The sequence below is a fragment of the Glycine max genome, chromosome 11, assembly GCF_000004515.6.
Source record: "Glycine max cultivar Williams 82 chromosome 11, Glycine_max_v4.0, whole genome shotgun sequence".
Taxonomy (NCBI): Eukaryota; Viridiplantae; Streptophyta; class Magnoliopsida; order Fabales; family Fabaceae; genus Glycine; species Glycine max.
The window spans coordinates 7,052,530-7,074,586 of record NC_038247.2 but is presented as its reverse complement, the minus strand read 5'-3'; the positions used below and the strand labels follow the sequence as shown (position 1 = coordinate 7,074,586).

At 30.1% G+C, this 22,057-nt stretch overlaps 2 protein-coding genes across 2 annotated transcripts; both read right to left on the bottom strand.

Annotated features, from left to right (window-relative positions):
• Positions 1 to 4,056: 4,056 nt before the first annotated feature.
• On the bottom strand, positions 4,057 to 7,311 carry LOC100795130 (uncharacterized). The gene is made up of 5 exons (XM_006590707.4): positions 6,719 to 7,311; positions 6,009 to 6,305; positions 5,674 to 5,847; positions 5,131 to 5,349; positions 4,057 to 4,557 (listed from the first exon to the last, which is right to left on the bottom strand). The coding sequence occupies exons 1-5, from the start codon at positions 7,139 to 7,141 to the stop codon at positions 4,174 to 4,176; spliced, it is 1,497 nt and encodes a 498-aa protein (XP_006590770.1). The 5' UTR covers positions 7,142 to 7,311; the 3' UTR covers positions 4,057 to 4,173.
• An 8,733-nt stretch (positions 7,312 to 16,044) lies between these two features.
• SIR (sulfite reductase [ferredoxin], chloroplastic) lies at positions 16,045 to 20,531 on the bottom strand. The gene is made up of 8 exons (NM_001360296.1): positions 20,256 to 20,531; positions 19,203 to 19,982; positions 18,813 to 19,109; positions 18,075 to 18,272; positions 17,328 to 17,462; positions 17,126 to 17,242; positions 16,879 to 17,037; positions 16,045 to 16,743 (listed from the first exon to the last, which is right to left on the bottom strand). Exons 1-8 carry the CDS (start codon positions 20,424 to 20,426, stop codon positions 16,537 to 16,539), a joined length of 2,064 nt encoding a protein of 687 aa, NP_001347225.1. The 5' UTR covers positions 20,427 to 20,531; the 3' UTR covers positions 16,045 to 16,536.
• Between the last annotated feature and the right edge of the window lie 1,526 nt (positions 20,532 to 22,057).

Sequence of the window (22,057 nt, the reverse complement as noted above, 5' to 3'; positions counted from 1 at the left end):
AAACTGGCATGAACCAAGAAAATTGGTTAGGGTTTTAGTAAACTGATCTTGAATGGTACTTTAATTTACTTGCCATGGCTCATCTTCCGATTTACAACTGATCGGGAACCGTGGTGCTCGTTGGATGTTGGAGATGAAGATGGATCCACTTGTAAAGCACAAAAGAGCACGTGTAGTTGATGTGAGTTGACTATGTTACGTCAACTAAGTTGGTTAAGAATGGGGGTGTTTTGAAAAAACATTTTTGTGAATGAAAACATGATGATGCGCAATTGCCTACTGATTCCACTAAATTAAACATTATGTTTCTGGTCCACTATTAAATGTTGTGGAGCTCTCTTCATGATGGTCACTGGTAGAATTTATATTTCTTTCCTTGTGCTTGAAAAGTTATTTAATATGTTTTTTTCCAACATTTTTTTATTTAAATCAAAATTCTATTATATGAATCATTTTTAAAACGTATTTTATAATTATGAAACTAAACTCGTTTGTTTTATACCTATTTTTTATTTTATTTTTTATGTAACTTTTGTCTAACTTTAATTCTAACATTTTAAGTAATATATCATATTTGATGAATCATTACAATTTATTTATGATTAGTGTAATAGTATTGGGGTGTGTCTATGAACACCTACTACGTGAATATTGATGCATGCAGAAGGTTGGTGACTTGGTGGAGTACGAGCTACTAATTAATCTTACTACTACATTATTGGAAGGTTCCCTGTGGACATGAATATGTATTTGTGTATCTGTTCATTTCATTTGATTGTTATTAGTGATATGATATATATTGTCCAATCTACTTGTTTATGTTATGATAATTTGCTAGATTAGGCCCATTATTTGTTTTAATTTGTTATTACACAATTAAGGCCCTAGCACGAAACCTATATATCTCCCTGTTAATTTTTTCTTTGTCTGTGTATGTTTTCTTACGTTTTAATTGTTTTTTTAAATGACAGATTCCCTCGTCTGATTGACATTATTGAGTTCCTTTTAATTGTTAGTTTCAAATCAGCCAAAGCAGTGTTGGTTTCTTTTTGTTGTCAATACTGAATCTCACTTTTTTAAAAATGTTTTTAGGGCATTTTGTATGGAATTGGTACTTTTTTTTTCTCTAGCCATTCTATGGTTATGTATGTATGTTGACATTAATTTGATAAACTGTAAAACTTGTATATGCATGCATCATGTATGACTTAAATTGCATTTATTTTAAGTTCAGATGCGTAGTTCATATATTTATAATCAATGACTAAAAATATCAAAGGGAATCGATTTTAATTATTTCGGATAAAAAAATTAATAACAAAAAAGTATTATTTGAAAAATCAGTAAAATTTATTCTAAATTAGTACGTCAACTTTAATTTGCATGTGCAGTGTAAGATATTATTATCTATTTTATATATAGATATGGGGTATTACACCATCCATACTAGCTGGTTACAATAATAATTTTATGACAATCACTGTTATTTTCGCAAAATGTCAACATATATAATTGAAAACTTTATAAAAATGCAGTCTTACACTAGTTAAATTTACTTAATGCCATTTTGCTAAAAAAATTATCAATTAAAAATTCATGTTTTATTTAAAACTTAAAAAATCATTTTTTTCCTTTCAAAACCATGTTCCCATGTCTTACAAATTCGTTGAATTTAATCATAATATTCTATTTTTAAATTATTATATTATTTCTTCTTAAATTAATTAACGATAATATTTTAATAGCTTAATTAAGAGAAAATGAAAATTTTTATGTGAATAAAAAGTGGCGAAAATTAATTGTAATAATTAAAAATTTAAGAGAATAAATTAAAAAAAATCCAAGGATCAAAATGACATACTAAATTCAAGTAATCCTAATTGTTTTTTTTTTCTCAAGAAGAAAACACGAATATGACCTATTCCATAAAAAATTATTTAGAGTCGTATCATGATTATACAGGTACATGGTGGTGCCCACTGAAGCATTAAGGAACTAGTGGTGGTGTTGGGAGAAACTTTTCATGGCGTGCGTGCCTTTGAGTTGCACTAATGGGGGAAATTCAGATTGGCACCCCAATTAAAACCCCCAAGAAATTGTTCAATCATTTTCAAATATTTTTACCAAGAAAATGACATTTCAATGGTTTCTTTAAATAAGAAATAACAAACTAGAAAATAAAAAATATAGATAATGATGTTTTTTTCTTTCTATTTAGTTGAATAGAAAATGAAAAAAAAAAGAATTTATTTTTTAAAATTATAGAAATTACCTTTTTTAGGGTTTACCCACTGAATGAATTAAAATAGACCAAGGGGCAAAATCAATAACTTAACATTACACCTTCAATTAGAACTAAAGGTACCAAGAGAACAACAGAACGAGTAGCTTTAAGCAGACGCTCCAAACGACGTCGTCACGAGTTCAAAGCAAATGAAACTTGGAAGGAGGACGAACGTGAAAAGCGAATCCTGCGATTGGGCGGTCGTGAAGTTAATGGTTAAAGTGATTCATTAACGCAATAACGCCTGATAAAAGAAGTGATTATATATTTTTAGGTCAATGACAATAATAAATTGGTTTAAATACATTTTTTTATAATCTAGTATTTTTTTATCTTTATAAAATATATTTATTTTACTTTTTGTTTTTAAAAGTATTTTAAATAATACTTTAAACAATAAAAAAATCATATTTTGAATCATAAAAAAATATTATTTAAAAACAAAAAATAAATCAAATACATTTTATAAAAGACATAAAACTAAAAAAATTACAATATAAAAACAAAAAAAAAATAATAAATTAAAAAGAAAACAAATATGTATTTAAGCCTAATCAATTTAGTCAAGGATTCAACTATTCCTTGTTCGGTTTTATCTTTACATCATATACAAAAAAGTCACTTCTACATGACTTTGTAGCCTGCAGTCTGCAGATACCATCTAAAACCATTATGTAGTGGGTTCGAGCATGACGTCTGGCCTCAAAAATCTTATATTGTTGTAAAATTAAACAATCTTCAATGGGTTTTTTTTTTTTATCTTGATTATCTTAATTCGTCTTCTAACAAGTAATATTTTATTTGCTAATACAGAAAGAGAGATCTTAGATGTACTTTATGAAAAAATGATCTATATATATGTATATATTAGAATAGATATCTTAACTGAAAATATTTTTAACTATTTTTCTAGTTGTGCATATGAAACAGCAAAATTTATTTTGATGATTTCTTAAGCGTTAATTTCATTATTTTTTGCTATAGAGGTTATCTTGCTTTAAAGGAGAAAAAAAAACATCTTTCAAAAAGAATGTTTTTTATGATTTTTTTTATTCAACAAAAATGTTTTTAGTAAAAAATTTAACCTTTTATATCTTTCAATTTATTATTTTCAATATTTTAAGTTCTAAATTGAACTTCAATGTTTTATAAATAAATTATCAATAATTTAAAACTATATTATATTACAATATAAATTATTTATTATAAAATATTTTATAGTCTATATTTTACAAGTATTTATTTATTATAATTTTTAATTATAATATAACTTATATATTAGGAAGTACTTATTTATTATAAATTTAGTTATATAAAATAATGTATTCTGTACAATACATTGCTAAAGTTTTAGATAAATAGATCAAGATAGTTTTCCGAATGAATAAAATGAAGTTTTCCTCTAAAAAAATGAAGTTAAATACTACAAGCGCAATAAAAATAAAAAAACATCTTACATTAATTTGAATCAAATTTAATTCATGAGAACACATCTGTAATTAAATGACTAAATAGTAATATATTGAGGGGTCGGGGTCGCGCATGAATATGATGCTGGAGCAAGCAAAGCCTACATCTCCCTTGCTGAATTTGGTACAACTACCTTGTTGAATTTGGTACCTGGGTAACAAACCTTTGATGATTTTTGAAAACGAAAAAATTTATACAGTTTTTTCTATATGGTTTTAGTGCTGCTTTCTAATCAAAATTGATATTTCACCGGCTAAATTTTGTTTTTTAACATGATTTTTATTCTATACCAAAGATCAAGATTCATCTTGAATCTCTTTAAGAGCTAAATTTTATTCTTTTAACAAATGAAAGCTTCAGCTACATCAATTTATTCTCTTGGCATATAATATAATATAGGTACATATTACATGAAGATCTCAAACATCTGAAGAAAGATGGCAACGCAAAGGGAAAACTGCTTTGCCATTATTATTCTGCTTCATCAACAATGATGATGATGAGTTCCCAATGTCTCGGAGTGGTGATCGTTTTGGGGCTAAGAATCCACCTCCTCTACGACCACCATGTGCTTTTCTTTCCCCACTCCTTAAAACATCATTCTTTTCCTTTGAGTTACAAACCACTATTCGCTTTTCCAACTCATTCTGTGTGTCCACGGGAATTGATAAACATTTGGTCCCCTTTGCTGCATTCTGTTCCTTCCTCAATCTTTCAAGATCACCACGGAGTACGGAGAGTTCTGCTTCAACCTCATTTGTTTTATTTTCAGATGAAAGAGCTTTTTCTTTCCATTCTTGCACCTGTGAAACAAAAAACAAGCTTAAGAGACCAAATGCAAGCCAAGGACATGTTTTGAGCATCACCAAATCTCATGTTTTTCATCTTTTTTTCTTTCTTTCTATGACTTGAGTGAGAACCTTAAATAATGCCAAAGTGATTCACTAGAAATGCCATCAACCACATTTTAAACACTGTCAGGTGCACTAATGCTGAGCTAACACAAGTCAAATGAATTAACAGGTTGCTTATTTATGGTAGTTTATGCTTTCCACCAGCTGGTCTGAATGCCCAATATTTTCTCCTTCAAATTTTAATTCAAAGAGGAAACATTGAGCATAAAGTCCAAACATTTAAATTTGTCAAATAAGATAACTAGCCAAGTCTATATGTTAGCAAATAAGTTAAAAAAACAAAAAGATATGGTGCTCACTGAAGTATCTGAACAATGTAATTGGTGAGCCATGAAAGCAAAGAAAGTTATTTTAGAATGGTTGTGAAGCTTACAAGTAGTATTGCATAAGAAACAAGAACTTAAAAGGAAAACTGAGAAATGAAAGAAATAGAACAAGTGGAAACAATGAACTGTATCTTACAGCATTGTGTAGGGATTGGATTTGAAAATCAGAGTGCCGTGCCCGATCTTCCCAAAAATCTCGAGAAGCCTGCAATTCCTCCATCTCTTCCCTCACCTTACCTAGCATCTCCTGCATTTGGGACCATTGCTCAGTTTCTGTTCTAACTTGCTCTACAATTCTTCGTACAACAGTCTTGCAATGTCCTGAACATGGATTCCCTTCACAGGATAATTTTTCCTGCAGGATTTGTTAATTCCAAAGTTAGTTAAGAAATCATTTTCTTAATTCAGTTAGTCAAGAAAATTGGTTTTACATAAAAAAAGGTGGACCACTCTTCAATTTTATTTTCGGTTTTAAAAGAATTAGTACACTAAGATAAGTCAAATCAATTCATGTCTAGATTTTCCTATTGGTGGTGGGATTTTTTAGTCGGATTAAACAGGATTAGGTACACTGTGGCCAACATTGTGTTATTGTGTGTACTGTGTACACTAATTGTTAACAATAGCCTACTACTATCAAGTAGTGATGAGCAAAGAAATCATGGATATATGTATATACCTGATGAGGTACTCTTACGGAAGATGAATCTTGAAATTCAACTCTTTTGGAATTTGAACCAGAACTAGCAAGAGAACTACTAGCAGTGGACAGCAGTGAATTATACTCTTCCTCCATTCTCTGCAATAATATGCCCTTTGACAATCCCTCCATTTTCCTCCTCAAAATCTCCACCTGTAAATTTTAATAAAATCCATGAGAAGAAAACACCAAAATAACAACAAAAGACAAAAGGAAGAAGAAAATCGTGGTGTTTTTTATTTGAGCTATGAGCTATGGAGTTAATCAAAACTCAATACAAGTGTTGAGGGGAAAACATTAAGGTTCTTACTTACATTTAGTTTTCCACTTGCAACAACGTTATCATCAACTGTGCTACTTCTTTTAATTGAAAAGCTTATGTTTTCCATCTCTTGAAACTCCCTCAAATATATCTCATCTGATGACCCTCCAATCTTATCCAGTCTCCTCTGCAGAACAGAAACTTGCTTGTCAAAATTTCTGTTCTTCCTAGCCCCTAAATCCTTGACTTTCGACCTCTTGTGCAATCTCTGAAGTTTCTGTGTCAACTCATGAATCTCCTCATCCAAAACCATATCAACATTCTTTCCTTCACAAATCTTGATTCTTCCCTGCATTCCACATCACAAGTTAAAGATCAGAAGGTCCAAATCATAAGAAGAGACAAGTAAAGCCAAACCAACGAAAACTATAGTAAGTACAATTATACCCCACCAATTCATAATGCATCAAATGTGACAAAAACTATTCAATTCAAATGTTCCTATAAAATAAACACCCACCCCACCCACTCTCAAAACTTTGGACAATAAACATTAAAAATTGCAACATATCTGAGACAAACAAACAAAGTCATAGCAAAGTTGAAATAAGACATTCCCTGGAGCTAAATTTGGAAACACCTCACAAACTGCTTTGATCATATTCATATTGTATGATCTTTTTATATCTATGGCTGACTAGTCAATGTTGAAATGAAGACAATAACAAAATATGAAGAAGGAAAGAGAGAAGGGGCACTAACAGAAACAAGCGTGTGGAGTGCAGATCTTAGAGTTGTCTCCATCTTAACACGAGTCCTCTCTAACTTCTTAACCGCAATCTCCTTCTCCATCCTCAACAAGTTACATTCTGCTCTCAACATTTCCGCTTGAAACTTCCACTTTTCTTCCTCCAAGGCCCACCCTTTTGGACTATGGCTTCTGCTCTCATTCTCAACCCTCTCCCTCCTCCTCTCACCCTCGGAACTATTGTTGTTGTCCAACACCACTATTGGAACACGTGCACGTCTTTCTCGATCAATGAGAGCCCCCAGCCTGTTAGTAGTATTGGATTTAAGGTCCCTCCGGGAAGAGGGTCTCCGGCGAGAGAAGTGCAGGATCCTCGGCGTGGGAGGAGGAGGAGCGTGGGGGCGCCACTTGGGTCTTCTTGATGCTGCAGTTGCCATGCAACAGAAACAAGTTGAGAGGAAGAGTATATATTAGAGACAGATAAAGAAAGAGTGTTTGTTTGTGTGTGGAGCCGGGAGAGTAAGTGATAAAGAGGTGGTTGGCGTGCAACCTCGTGAAGTGGAAGAACAGAGATTTGAAATGCAAAAAAGGTGTGTGTGTGTGTGGGTTGTTCTCTCCAGTATTTATTTCCAACGTTGGACACTGTTTCCTTACGGGAATTTGAAAAGGACGGTCTCTTTCTCTTTCAAATTACTACATGCACCAAAACAACAACACATTACGTTAATCATGTGTATCATACTTCGAATAATTGCTCTGCATTCAATTAATTCCCTTAATTTTAAAAAATAGTTATCACATCAAATTTATTAATTATTTTTTTTATTTTTTCTCTACCTACTTATTTATTTCTCATTAATATTTTAAAAAATAATTAAATAAAAATAATAATTAATACATCTAAAAATTAAAAATAATTTTATAAAAAAATTTGAAGAGTCTTATAATTAATTACAACATGAGTTTATTATTCAATGTTGGATATTATTTTATTTGTTCTGAATTGGTGATTTATTAGTTTATATAATGTTACTTCCTTTGTTTTTAATTATAATTTTTTTAAAATTGTTTATCTTTTCTTTTAAGAATTTTTTATTTTTAAATATATTAATTATTTTTCTCTCAAACATTAATAAAAAAACACATGGATAGAAAAAGAATAATTTTAGAATGATAATATAAATAATTAACAAATTTAATGTGATAAATACTTTTCTTAATAAATATAAATTAGTTGAAATAATATTATAATTAGAGACATATAAAATATCAAAATAGTATAAGAATTAATTCACATAATATTATTTCAACAGGAATTTTAAATTCAAATCTTAAACATATGATTTCATTAACTACTTGACAAGATAATTTTATTGTTTACATTAATCTTACTCTAGTCAAACAGAGTTATAAATGTTTTTTTTTAAGTATTTGAATTAATAGCTTTATTTTTTTTATAAATAATAATCACGACAGAAATTAAACCCAAGTCTTCAAGCATTTATATTCAACCTCACAACTAAGTCAACCCTAATGGTTAATGGTTATTCTAATAACTTTCTTTATAAACTATTTTTATTTTATATGTTTCTTTTACATGCATCGTTTATTTTAAATGAGTCGTATTGAAATTAATCGTGTGCGCATATGGCATATCTCAATTTATTAGAAGTCACATTCAAAATCTTGAAGAAAAAAATAATAATAAAGGTGCACGTGTTATTCAAACCAGACTTAATACTTCTAAAAAAGTGAAAATAAAATGCAACTAGTATTTTCTTAATTATTTTCTTTTTACAAAAACAAATGCAACTAGTTTGAAAGATTGATTATATTGTCGTAATCGTTTATATTGCGTGTTTAGCACTCTCGTTAATTTAAGTTGAGAATGTCCAATAATAGTTTTTCAAAAAGAAATATTCCCAAAATACATAATACTATGTATTGTTGAAAGAAAATAAATATTAAAGGTTATACTATTTGATAAAACCAATTAATAAATTGACTGAAAAATAAAAAATATTAAATTAATTTTACGGAATTAAAAATATTTATTCAAAACAGTCATTTAATTAACAAAAAAATACATAAAAATATGTTTATTTATTTATTACCATTCCTAATTATTTGAAAGAATAATAGGATGGGTAGATGGGACATATATGCTTGAATAGTTTTCTTGAAATAAGTTTATTCAATAAGTTTCTCCATGTTAAACGAGTTTATTGAAAAGGAATAAGGAATAAGAAATAAACTAGTTTTTCTTAGAGTTTATCCAATGCGTATCTTCTAAATATAATAGAAGGAGTTGTACATGCAAATATATTAACGTTCAAATAAGTTTTGAGTAGAATAATGATATAATATATAGATTTGTGTGTACTCGATGAAGGTTGCTATGAAGAGCAAGCTTGGATTTTTGTTTGGGGTGTTCCAAACTTAATTTAGGGACTAAACTTAATTTTGTGATATGTTTGATTACTGTAGAAAAAAGGTTCATTTGATTATATTTATCCAAGAATTTTGGACTGTTTCAAACTCAATTTTGTGACATTTTGATTATTCTAAAAAGTACCTTCACTTGGTCATATTTATCCAAAAAATTAATTATAGATTAGTGAATTGTTTTTCATGTAAATTTAATGTTTACCACATTAACGGTTGAATGATTTTAAAAATTGATCATTAAGTGATTATTATCGAGTATTCTCATCTATAGAAATGAATTAGGCTTATGATTAACATTATCAAGATAGACTTTTTTTTATTGATATTAACAATATAGACATATCAAATAAGTTGATTATCCAACGAGACTTGATTTTTTTATCAGTAAATATTAATTATTATTTTTTTATTAATGGAAAAATTTGAACTGAAAGTATTTTTTTTCCTTTTTTTTTCTCTTATTATCAAAATAATCTTATAACTCTTCGATAAATATAAAGAGAATGAAACGAGTGAGATTTAATCTTAATAAACTTTTAGATCACTTATTATTTATTAAATTCCAAAAACACGTAATTCATAATTGATGATTTTTTTAACAAGTGAATACAAAAGAGTAAAAAGACATTTAATATATGGGAAGTAGAAGAATGAAGTTAGGGAAAGTGGAGGTTGATTATGCAGAAGCAGAGAAGCACATTTGGGTAAGTAAAAAACAAAGAGATTTTTAATTTTGAAATTGCAAAGAGTTTGTCAGCGCATGTTTTGAAAGAAGTCACACATAACAAGGTGTTTGTCAGTCACTCATTAATCAGTGATTAAATGAGAACTGCTCCGTGCCGTCGAAGCTGAACCATTTTGGATTCTTTATCTTAATTTCAACGCACACAATTTCACACTAGCCGTTGCTCATCAATGGATTTTAATTAATGGATTTTTTTATATTATATATTTTATTTTCATATAAGATTATTTTTTATTCCTTAAAAATAAGACATTGATTATTGGTAATAAAAAAAGACAAGTATTCATCAGCCTTATTCGTAATTTTTTTAAATAATATTACTGCATAAAAATGACATATTTTATATTTATTTTTAAGAACTTAAAATTATTTAATAAAATAAATTAAATATTTCTTAATATTTATAAAACATTCGTCAAGAAGACAGAATACTTTCTACTGTAGTTACTATTTAATGACATCACGTTGTCACCGCAGTTCTGTGTAGATAATCAGAGTGTATCTTATCGTTTGGACCTATTTAATTGGCCGCACCATCTCTTTTTTTATTTTCTCTTTTCTTTTCTTTTCGTATTTCACTTTTATTTTTTTGCACGGTTGGGATTCAAATGTCAAATACTGTATTTTCTTTAATCAGAGACGTAGATATAAAACAATTTTTTTAAAATTTTAAAAAAGAAATATGAAAATACAAATTTTTATGTTCAGTAATAAAATATTGGATAAAATTATTATAAAATGTTTATTTTACGAAATCTTATTAAATTTTTGAAAGAATATATATTTTTATGTTTGTTAAAAGGTAATAAAAAATATTTATAAGCATAATGCATTTCCAATATTTATAAGCATAATGCATTTCCAAAAATTAGATAGTCTAAGATTTGAAGTTTTTTTTAATACATTGTGAATAAAAAATCAAATATACGATCACTTATATGGATGATTAGGAAGAAGAAAATAACATGAGTTGTGGTTAAAAAAAATAACATGAGCTCCCACATATGTTTTTAATCCAATTACAAGGTATATTTTCATTTTTTCTATTTAATAATTTTTTTAATATATTTTCATTGTTAATTAAAATTTACGGAATCATTAAATTTTCATTTTTTATTTAATAAATCTCACACATAATTTTATCAATACTAATTAATCATAAATGTTATATTAAAAAATATGTTTGAAAATTACTACTACTTTACTAATAATATTCCTCTAGATGCCACAATTAAATTGAGTTATGTGGAATTACCACCTGCATTGAAAAAAAAAAGAAGTGGATTTGACTCCTTTTTAATTATAGGACACTCGTGTGCAGTCTTGTACTCTTGTTGTTACATTTAGAATTATTATTACAAGAGCACATTTAAAATATAACCATGAAGTAACGTGCAACAATATAAATATTGCTATTTTTAAAGTTAGTAAAGTTAAATGAATTACAACCATAGAAATTGCGTAAGGTTATCCTTTTCTCTCTTGTCTTGTTTGTCTGACTGTCTCATGCACAATAGTGACTGAGATTCTCTTGGGCTTCTCGTCCAAATTGATTGGTTATAACTTTCAAAAAACCAAAACTCACAAAAGCTTTGATGAAAAATATACTACTAGTAGTACTACAGTAATTAATTAAATTTACTACTAATAATAAAGAGCTGGAGTAAGTAAGATATGGACCCATAGGTTTAAAACCAGCATGGGGATGGAACATATATCGAAATCACAACTGTTTTATTAGCTCATCCACTTTGAACCCTTTCTTCTGTTTTTGTCTTTACCACTAGCTGTTTATCACGGATTTTCATTCACCATTCTAAGTTTTGTTGGTAATTTTTTTTATTAGTTACTAGTGTTATTATAATATTTAAAATTATATTCAATACAACTAATAAAGAATAATTATTTTAAATATTGATATCATTTATAAAAATAGCTTGGGAACATTTCTTTGATGTTAGGGTTTTATCAACAGTATTAAAAATGAAGTTCAATGGTGATGTATGACCAGAGTAAAAACTTCTAACATTATTTATCAACTTATAAAAATATTTTTTTATAAATTATTATAAAAATTAACAAACTTAATAATTTATAAATAAATGGTAATGTAACATTATTATTTGACGTTATCAATACAAACTATTTTTGTCTTAAAAATATTTTAGAAAACATGATGTTATTAAATGTTAAATTTAACTAGTTAATTTTTTTTTATCTTAATACATCGAATTCGGCATTCTTACATAATAGTCTCTTCGTTTCTATTTATAATACCTAGTTATCTTATTTTTAAAAATGGTTAAGTTAATGTAGTTGATATTAATATGTTTATTTTAAATTTATAATTTTTTTTCAAAATTATCTGTCATTAATATTTCTCTTTCTTAGAGTAATTGTTTGTTAATATATTCTTTTTTTTAATTAGTAACATTTCTACTCTAAAACTAATTAATGTAATAAACATTATATATTGAATTTTATAAAGAGAAATAAATACAATTTTAAATTTAGGTATTATAAATGAGAACGGAGGAAATATTTATTATTTTGTGTTCATTAATTTATTTATTTTTGCAACTTTTCAGTAAATCCCAAAATATTCTCACAATATTAAGTCCTTTTCTGGATTATAAATAATCCTTAATTATCTATTTTTTAATATGAAAAATGGCTATATTTCATTTAAATATGAATTTAGACGTAACGGTTAGTACTCCCATCATTTTTATAAAAATCAATTTATAAACTGGGCTCAGTCCCTATCTTTAAGAATCAATCTAAGACGTCTCTTTCATTAATTATTTTCTATAAAAAATTTCTTATTTATGGGTCATATTCTAAGTCCAATAAGTAGAATACATTAATATGTTAGACTCTTTGAATGTTGGCCGAAATCAAAATAAGTTGTAGAAAATTTGTATAGGAAACAGTAAATAAAAATGAAATAAAAAAGTTTACTCTCATTGTTTCTTGTGCAAACTTTTAAGCCAAAAAATGGTTTATTATCAGTAAACTCCTCTGAGATTAAAAAGTCCTAGGTTAAAGATTGGTTCATTAGCGAGGAATTTAAACCATTAACACAAAATCGTAGATTTAAACTTGATAACCAAGTTGCTGTAAAAAATATATTTTCTAATCAAGTAATTAAAAAATTTGTCAGGAAATGTTCCATCAAAACTTTTTTTTTAAAAAAAAATTAAATACTCCTATAGTGTAGATAAAGCTTCATGTTTGTAAGATGCTTTGGAGCATTGGAATTTGGACGAGGAGCACCATTCAAATCGATAATGCGCATAAACCGAGTTTATTTATTTATCTGATATGGTGGGTGCTATTTAGAATATCATCAATGCTGTCAACGTTTTTTTTTTTTTTTTAATCCAATCCTGTCAACGCTATGAAGGCATAAGGTTTTTCTTTTCTTTTTTCTTTCTGGGTGGAAAATGTGAAAGCATAAATTAAATTGGAAGAAAGAGAAGTCTATGTTTTATGTATTTATTAATTCCCTCTAGGAGATTTTCATGATTTTACCGTTACAAACTGTAGTATTATATTTTTGTCTTTATCTCACGAGCAAGTTGTAAGATGCCAAATAGTTTAACAAATTTGAATTTCTAATAAATTTCAAATTTTAATTCTTTATAGCAGCTTTTCAAATTAAAGAATTTTAGTATTACTGCAAATTTGCCTTGTTGCCAGACATCTTGCGAATGGAAGTATCTGAGACAAGTCAAATAAGTATATTTTAATGAACAGTAATTAAAAAAATGTTTCAAATACGAGCAAAAGCACTTTCTTGTCTTGTGCGGCAATGTCCTTACCTGCTTTCCTGTCTCCACATAATCAAGCTTTAAATACTGTTTTTACAATAATAAAAAAGAAAATTCTACCGTGCCTCACACTTCAAAGGATACCAGTATTTTTCTTAAATAGATCAATATATTATAACACATGCATTTGTAATATTTATTTTACGAACAATACTATTGAGAATATAAGTTATTGTTAAAGATCTTGTTATTTTTTAGTTGCTAAATGTCTTGAGAATTATTTTTTTTCATTTTTTATGTTTAATATTGAATTCGAAAAACAAATTTGAAATAGACGTCACTTTTGTAATTATAAATTTAAAATATTATTAAAATTAACTTCTAATTTACTCATTTCTGTTGTGATTTTAATGTATATATAAATAATTTTTTTATAGTTCTAAATAAAAAATACCAGCACCTTCCTAATATTCAAGCTACTGAAGCAATCACAAAAAAAAAAATAAAAAAAATCTGTATATGCGTCTTTGACTGCTTTAAATATTGAGGATTTTTACTTTTTATTTTAAAATTTTATAATATAGTTCTAAAAAATATACTTTTGTGGGTTTTTTTTTTCAACACAAGTTATTTATTTGGTTTCATTTTTAATAGACACATAAATACTTACTGAAAGAACAAAAAGCATAGAAGGATTATGTTAAAAAGATTAAAAAAATTAAGGACTAAATTATAAATTTTTTAAAATAAAGAATCAAGTGAAAAAGTATAGCATTTAGATAAACAAAAATTATATGTAAGGCTAAAATATATTTGAAGGGAGAAATAGAAGGTGATTTGCGAATAGAATGTAAGAGAAGAGATGCTTTGAAATGTAAGGGTGAGGACTGAGGGGTAACAAGTAAGTACAGTGGAGAAAATCATGTGGTGCACCCAGAAGATGGTAGGGTTCCTATAAGATAACACTTAACGCTTGACTTAGGAGATATTCCACCAGCAGAATAACGACAAGGAGAAGAGGTTATATTATAGTACCTTGGTGGGGATCTGCTTCTGATATTTCTAGGCAATATGTATAGCGTAGGCTCATTTTTTTTTCCCATTTCTATGTGCATTTCTCATTATATCACTTGTCACAATTATCATTTTTTTTTCTATCTCCCTTTTTTCTAGTCATACACTCCGAAATTGGTCATTACTCATAGGCGTCTATGGTGACGGGATTTGATGGCAATCCAATTGTTCTGTAATCTATTTAAGTATTTATGTAATCACGCATACGGGGATGTAACTGGATTAGGAGATAGTTCTTGGAATGATGCATGCTGCAATGTGCAATGCATGGCCTTATATTGTTGCTTAACCTAGTGAAAGGCTTGAGTTATATGAAACTCGACTATTAGAAGGTAAGAGAGAAAAAAGGTATTAAAGGATTATGAAAAGAAACAAAAAATAGAGACCTGCCATAAATCGATTTCGACGACCATGATATAGCTTATTATTATCCTAGTTGTCATATCTCTAAATCTTGCTATGAAATTATTCATGGTGTACATACATAGATCGGATCGGAGATCGATACGGCTACTTCTCGTGTTTAAGGTAGAGGGTTATGTACATTAATAGATCATATCATATTCCGATCACATTTCATTAGTCAAACCCAAGTTCAAGTCTGGATCGGATTACCTTGGATTTGGACCTCAACCATCACAATCATTCTCGAAGATAGTGGTGAGGATCCGATCATTGCCACTAAATAGGTGGGTGATGAGAGGGTCATTTTTGACACGACAGGTGGAACTCATTAAGAGACAACATGAATTTAATAGCACATTAATATTTGCGCGATACAATGATCGTTTTGATACGAGAAAGATTCAATCCCTGATCATCGCGGAAGAGATGTGTCCCAGTCAAAAATAAAGAGACCCTCACTCTGACCTAAGATAACAGGTTAAGAAAAACACCTCAATTGAGTATTTTGAAAGATGTCGCCTTCATAACCAGGACCTTTTTTCCAGAACACATGGCATATGTTTTCCAAACAGGATTGGAAGGCGGTCTAGTTGTCAGACTTACTACCATAAATCGATTTGATTTAATTTCATCATTAAATTGATGTTTAGAACATCTTAAAACTACTTAATCAAAAAGACTACATGATCCACGAAGATAGACAAATTTAACAGTTAGGACTTTCATAAGCGCTATAACACTAGGGAGCCTAAGTTGGTAACTTCCATCAATTCACATCCCCACACCACATTACTTATGTACTAATAAAAATTTAAGAGAATTTTCAAACCAAAGGCCTACAATTAGTTTGGACTAAAAGGAAAGTTAAAAAGAGAAAATCTGAAATAACAAAAAAGAACGAAGGAACGAAATGTAGTATTAAAACTTTTCTTTCAAGAATAACTTTTCCATAATAGTAATAAAAACTGAACAAGTGAACACGTATACATGTGTTCTCCACACCATATTCTGTAATTAACCACTAACTAATACATGATTGCAATTTACAAATCCTGATTAATGAACTTTATTGGAGCAAGCGCAAAATCGGAAAAAGGTCTTGGCTAGCAAGATTATTGTGAAGAAAAACCAAGCTGTCGAACACCCAAAATTGGATACAGAAATGACAGAAAGGCTTATTTTATGTTCAGAAACTCGATCTAAATGATGAACCAAAAGATTCTACGGAAAGCCGTTTCAGATAAAAAAACAAAAACCCAAACATTAGTTTAGTCGAACCCGAGTTACCACACAGTAACAACAGAGTTGTGTTCAGTTGCCTATCCACCATTCCTGTCAACCATAAAGCAACATCACATACATCTTCCTTCGTTAAGTAAAAATGAAATCATTCGCCTTTTCCATTTTGGTTGGAAGCAACATAATTACGGATAACTTCCATGGCCAACTGATGAGCAGTCTTGTTTTGAAGCTTTGCTAATGCATCCATTGATTCATATGTCTCCTTGTCAGCAAAAAGCTTGAGGTTGTGGCGTGATGGTGCTACCACTGGACCCTCCCATTTCTCAATATATTCTTTAAGCTTCTCAAATCCCTAGAAACAGAAAATGGAGTAACTTAGTCAAAACTTACCAATCATTTTAACAACCATAATGATCATTTTAAAGATTAAAACAAGAGTTAGTAGATATGGATCGCATGCAAATAAAAAGCACACAGTAAAACTCACCATTCGGTTTGTGAAGTCACCAAATGATTCTTTAGATTGACGCTTTTGCTTCCAATAATAAAACAAAGGCTCCAAAACTTTTTCAAGGTCTAGAATCTTCACCCTGTCCATGAAACTTCGAGCTAATGATGTTTGTTTATGGTTTCCTCCAAGCCAAATCTGCATCAGAAGAAAAAAAACAGTGAACATGGTAATCTATTGAGCTTTTCTATCAACTGTCAGCGGGTTCAGCTGCTGATCAACAAACCTGATAGCTATTTGGACCATCACCAACTAGTCCAAGTTCAGCCATGTATGGTCTAGCACAACCATTAGGGCAGCCAGTTATCCTTACAACCACAGACTCACTATACTTCAGGCCAACCTGAATTGCAGACAGAAAAGTTTTCACGTATCCTGATTAGTGATCTCCATCAAATCAATACTGCCATATATATACGCAGCAATACCTTATCAAAAACATCACGAATCCGCTTAAGTATGTTAGGTATCCCACGTTCAGCTTCAGTAATTGCCAGAGGACATAATGGGAAAGCAGGGCATGCCATTGCTGTTATGTTGAGGGGATCTACAAATCTAGGTTGCTGTTCACAGCAAAACAGGTCATTATAGGCTTACTAATGAAAAATTATATATACTGAAATTTTTAAAAAAGAAGCAAGAGATGAGATTAAAAATAGTAAATAATAAAGAAGGAAAAGAGAGCAAACTAACATTGAGCATGATGTCAAGCAATGGTAGTATGGAAGAAATTAACCAATTCCAACAGATACAATAAGGGAAATTTCAATCAGTAATTCATCATACATGTCAAGCATCAATCAGAAGTGAATTGAAAAAGAAAAAATAAGAACTTTCCCTAGTGCTGCTCACAAATAATAGATCCACCACAAGAGCAGCAGCTGATCAGATCTACACTCACCTAAAAGTTACAATTGTTATCTCTGTGATAAAGATATAGTCTAAAACATTGGACTTGTATGAATAATCAGTGTTTCTAAATGCAATTCAAAGAAACAACTAAATTAGCAATTTATGATTTCTAAATGAAACTCAAGTCAACTGAGCAGGGACACATCAATTAAATACTTTATTAACAAACATTGTTCAACACAGAAAACAAATAAAATTTAAAAGTATAATCTGTAAACAAAAATTGTATATAATTAGTAGACATTAAGCTGTAAACATCTCACCAGCAAACCAGCTTGAGCAAGCGTGGTTGTAATGGGACGCTTCCATGCAGCACGAACATCAGTCAAGATGATATTCTGATTTGGAGTGATTCTTACATTCAAATTATACTTCTCGATAACCTCCCTCAATGTCTTTTTCATGTTTCCACCAATACGACCATTATCAACATGAAGACCATAAAAAAGTTTGCCATCGCCCTGGAAGATGAAATCTAACAAATGAGCCCATATAGCAGAAGGATGTGGAAATATATTTTAGCAAAAGATAATAAGACCAAAGAATGAGCTAACTACAGATTGCTTAACCGCATATAAAGGAGATATGGCCACAGTTCTCTCACATAGTCACATAGCAAGAATTTATATACATATCTACAGTTAAACGAGGTAAGTGAAATCTACAAAGCACCAAAAATATCAAAATATCCAATAATCTTCATTTACCTAATCTGCCAGATATTTTGTATTTTTCTATATTATGCTTAGCACACACCTTTTCAGGTAGAACAGAACTGAAAAACCTGTACAAGTCACAGGTAAGACAGCATACATAAAGATCCATTGTCAGCTATTAAATCCACAATCCACAAGTAGACACCAAACATGTCAATCCTTTCCACCAACTTTCATAGTGCCAAAATCTATATAACTCGAATGGTATGCATAAAAAAAAAATATTATGAACCATACAAGCAGGCAAGCAGACATTGATATTATTCACTCATCCAGAGAACCAACCTGTTCATGCCACCCAAGATAACTTTTAAATTCCCATTCTGGCAATGCACGGAAAGGTTCAAATTTCTTGCCATAATATTGCTCAACTACACTTCTAAACTTTTCAATTCCCCAAGAGCTTATCAAATATTTCAATCTACTATACTTGCGGTCATCTCTTCTCCCATTTTCTCGTTGTGTAACAACAATTGCTTTCACTGCATACAAAATATCCTCCTTTGGTACGTAACCTATTGGTTCTGCCAAGCGAGGAAAAGTGGTTTCCAACCTATGAGTTCTTCCCATTCCACCACCAACCTGCAAGAGTAATTAGAAGGTCCCAGTTAGAAAAATGGTAGAAAAAGAAAAAAAAAATCACTCAACTGTTATCTACATCCATCCTATTCTTACATATATGTTGAACCCTTGAGGCTCCCCATCGTCATCGGTAACAACAACAACACCAATATCATTTGTGAGAATGTCCACGGAGTTATCAGTTGGCACAGTAACAGCAATTTTGAATTTCCTTGGCAAGAACTGAGTTCCATAGATGGGCTCGGGGGAATCCGGGAAGTTTGTACCATGAGAATTGTCATTTCGTGCCTGAACTACTTCAGGTGGTTCTGATGTCAAAATCTTTTCCCCATCCACCCAAATATCATAGTAGAAACCAGACTGAGGAGCGAGGAGCGCAGCAATGTTCTCAGCAGTTTGTTGAGCAAAGAGGTAATCTTTTCTTGCAAGGGGAGCTGCAGGAGCAAGCACATTCCTGTTTAGGTCGCCACAAGCACCAAGAGTCGAGCCCATGTTCCTAATAATGGTACCCATGACTGTTTTAAGGTCCTTCTTGAGAACACCATGGAGCTGAAACGTCTGCCTGGTGGTCAAGCGAAGCGTCCCAATCCCAAACTGGTCAGCAAGATCATCCATGGTGAGGTAAAGTTGGTTGGAAACCTTCCCGCATGGATTCTTAGTGCGTATCATGAAAGAGTAGCTTCTGGAACCACGCTCCTCTCTATTGTACTGTTGATAGCTACCATGAAACTTGATCAATTGAGTGGCGGCTTCACTTATATTAGGAGCATCCGTCAAAATGTCCTCGTTAAGAGGATATCTTATGAAATTGCTTTGTTCTTTGAATATTTCGACTTTGCTGCGCTTGACAGTGGCAGTTTCAGACTGCGCAGGCTACAAACAAATCACAACCACAACAACTTATCAAATAGGGATTCCACATAATTAGTCCAGCCAGAGTCTAGCTAACACCATGCAATTTACCTTAAAAGAAATCGTCATTATGATAATAACTCTTTTATCATAATAAAGGAATCGAATAATCTAAGTTTAGTTACAGAGAGGCTAAAATTGACTATTGAAAAAGTTAAAATAACTAGAAATCGGAGAAAAATAAGAAAGCGGAAAAGAGAGTAATTGGAATTGAAGTGAATAAGAGAAAGAAACCGTGGAAACAGCACGTATGAGGGAGAGAGAGCGAGTGGATGAAGGAAGGGAGAGGGCATTGCGGGGGAGAGCAGAGGCGGAGGAAGACCTCAAGCCATGGAAGCTTGGGATCTGAACTTTGTGGTCCTTAAGCGGCGCTGAGGTGGTGGCTGGTCCAAAAGACGTCGTCATCAGCTGAAGAACGATGGTGGAGAAGAGGAAGAAGGGGTTTTTATTTATGCTGTGCGGAAAGAGAGTGAAAAGCGAACACTGCAATTGGGTGATAGTGCTAGTGGTAGAGAAGATGAAGCCAAACTGGGTTTTGTTTGTGTAGTCACGTCACGTGCCTCCCACGCGCACGCTCCGATTCTCTCTCCACTTATTTTTCTTTCTTTCAAGTTTAATAAAATTAATTAATTAATTAATTATTATTTTAGTTTCGGTAAATACTTCTATTCTACTACTATATACCCAATTTTATTTATTATCTTTAATTTTAGTCAAAATAAATACAACCACAGCAGGACAAAAGAATCACCTGCACCAAAATAATATTAAATAGAACCAAAATTTATTTCAATTTTATTCATTCACTCGATATATTTTGTTGAGTTGTTTAAACGTACCCATTGTAAGAATATATTTGAGAGTTGGATTTTAAAAAAATAAAAAATTATACATTATTTATAGAAGTAATTTAGTAAAAATTAAATTTATATTAATGAATTATTTTATTTTAAAATATTAATGTTGACTAGTTGGATTTTTTATACATAAGTTAAAAATGAAATGTAATATCATGAGAACTTTTCAAATAAAATCAGTTATTCTAGTACTATTATTCATCTGAAATCTGAATAGTTGAATGTACAGATGGACCCTCCTTCTTCACTGAAAAAAGTGTAGCACGCGCTGCTAAACTTTGCATAATGCGCGTGAAACGTAAATATATTTTCCCCAAAAATAATAAAATCTGAGAAACACACAGAATCCAAAAGGGGTTAGTGCTTTTTGGGGCGGGCAGGAGTCACGCATGAACCTGGACAGAATCTTTTCCCCAAAACTTAGCATTGGAGGGCTGCGCTAATCAAATTCAAATCCAATTTGTGTTTGGACCCAAGGGATATATAATTAGGATTTAGGAAAGTACTCCTCTATTAAATTAAATAATTAATTATGCTAGATTATAGTACAAAATACTTACTCCTTCTTTTCTATAATAATCATAATTTTAGTATTTTAATATAGCAATAATTATTATTTTTTAATTTATATCTCTTATAAAATATATGATATATATAAAAAAATTAATTATAATAGAATTAGTTTTATAAAATTGTTATTTTTTTATATATTTATTAATTTTTTTAATTTATGTAAAATACTAGAACCATAATTATAGTGTAACGAAAGAAACATATAGTATACGACTAGTACTCAGCAATTAATTAAAGTCTTGATGGATGTGTCGCCTCTAACGATTTCCCACGAAAAATTGGCTCCATATTATACAATACAATACTTTACATGCAAAAACCTTATAAATAAAGGGGACAAATATATGTAGCGCTGAAAAGTCAAATAGAATTTTGGCTTTGTTTGCCTACTCCCAATCAAAAATCAATTCTATTACTGCCAAAAAATAATAAAGAAATAGGATAAATGTAGGTTAATCTCATCTTTTTCCTAGAGTTTGTTTAAATACAAGATTAAAAATCATTTTGACAGCTTTTAATAGCTTTTCTCTAATGAAAAAAACTTTATATTTTTTAATAAAGAAACTCTCTTCTAAACAGGCCCTTAATAAACTTAAAAGCATATCT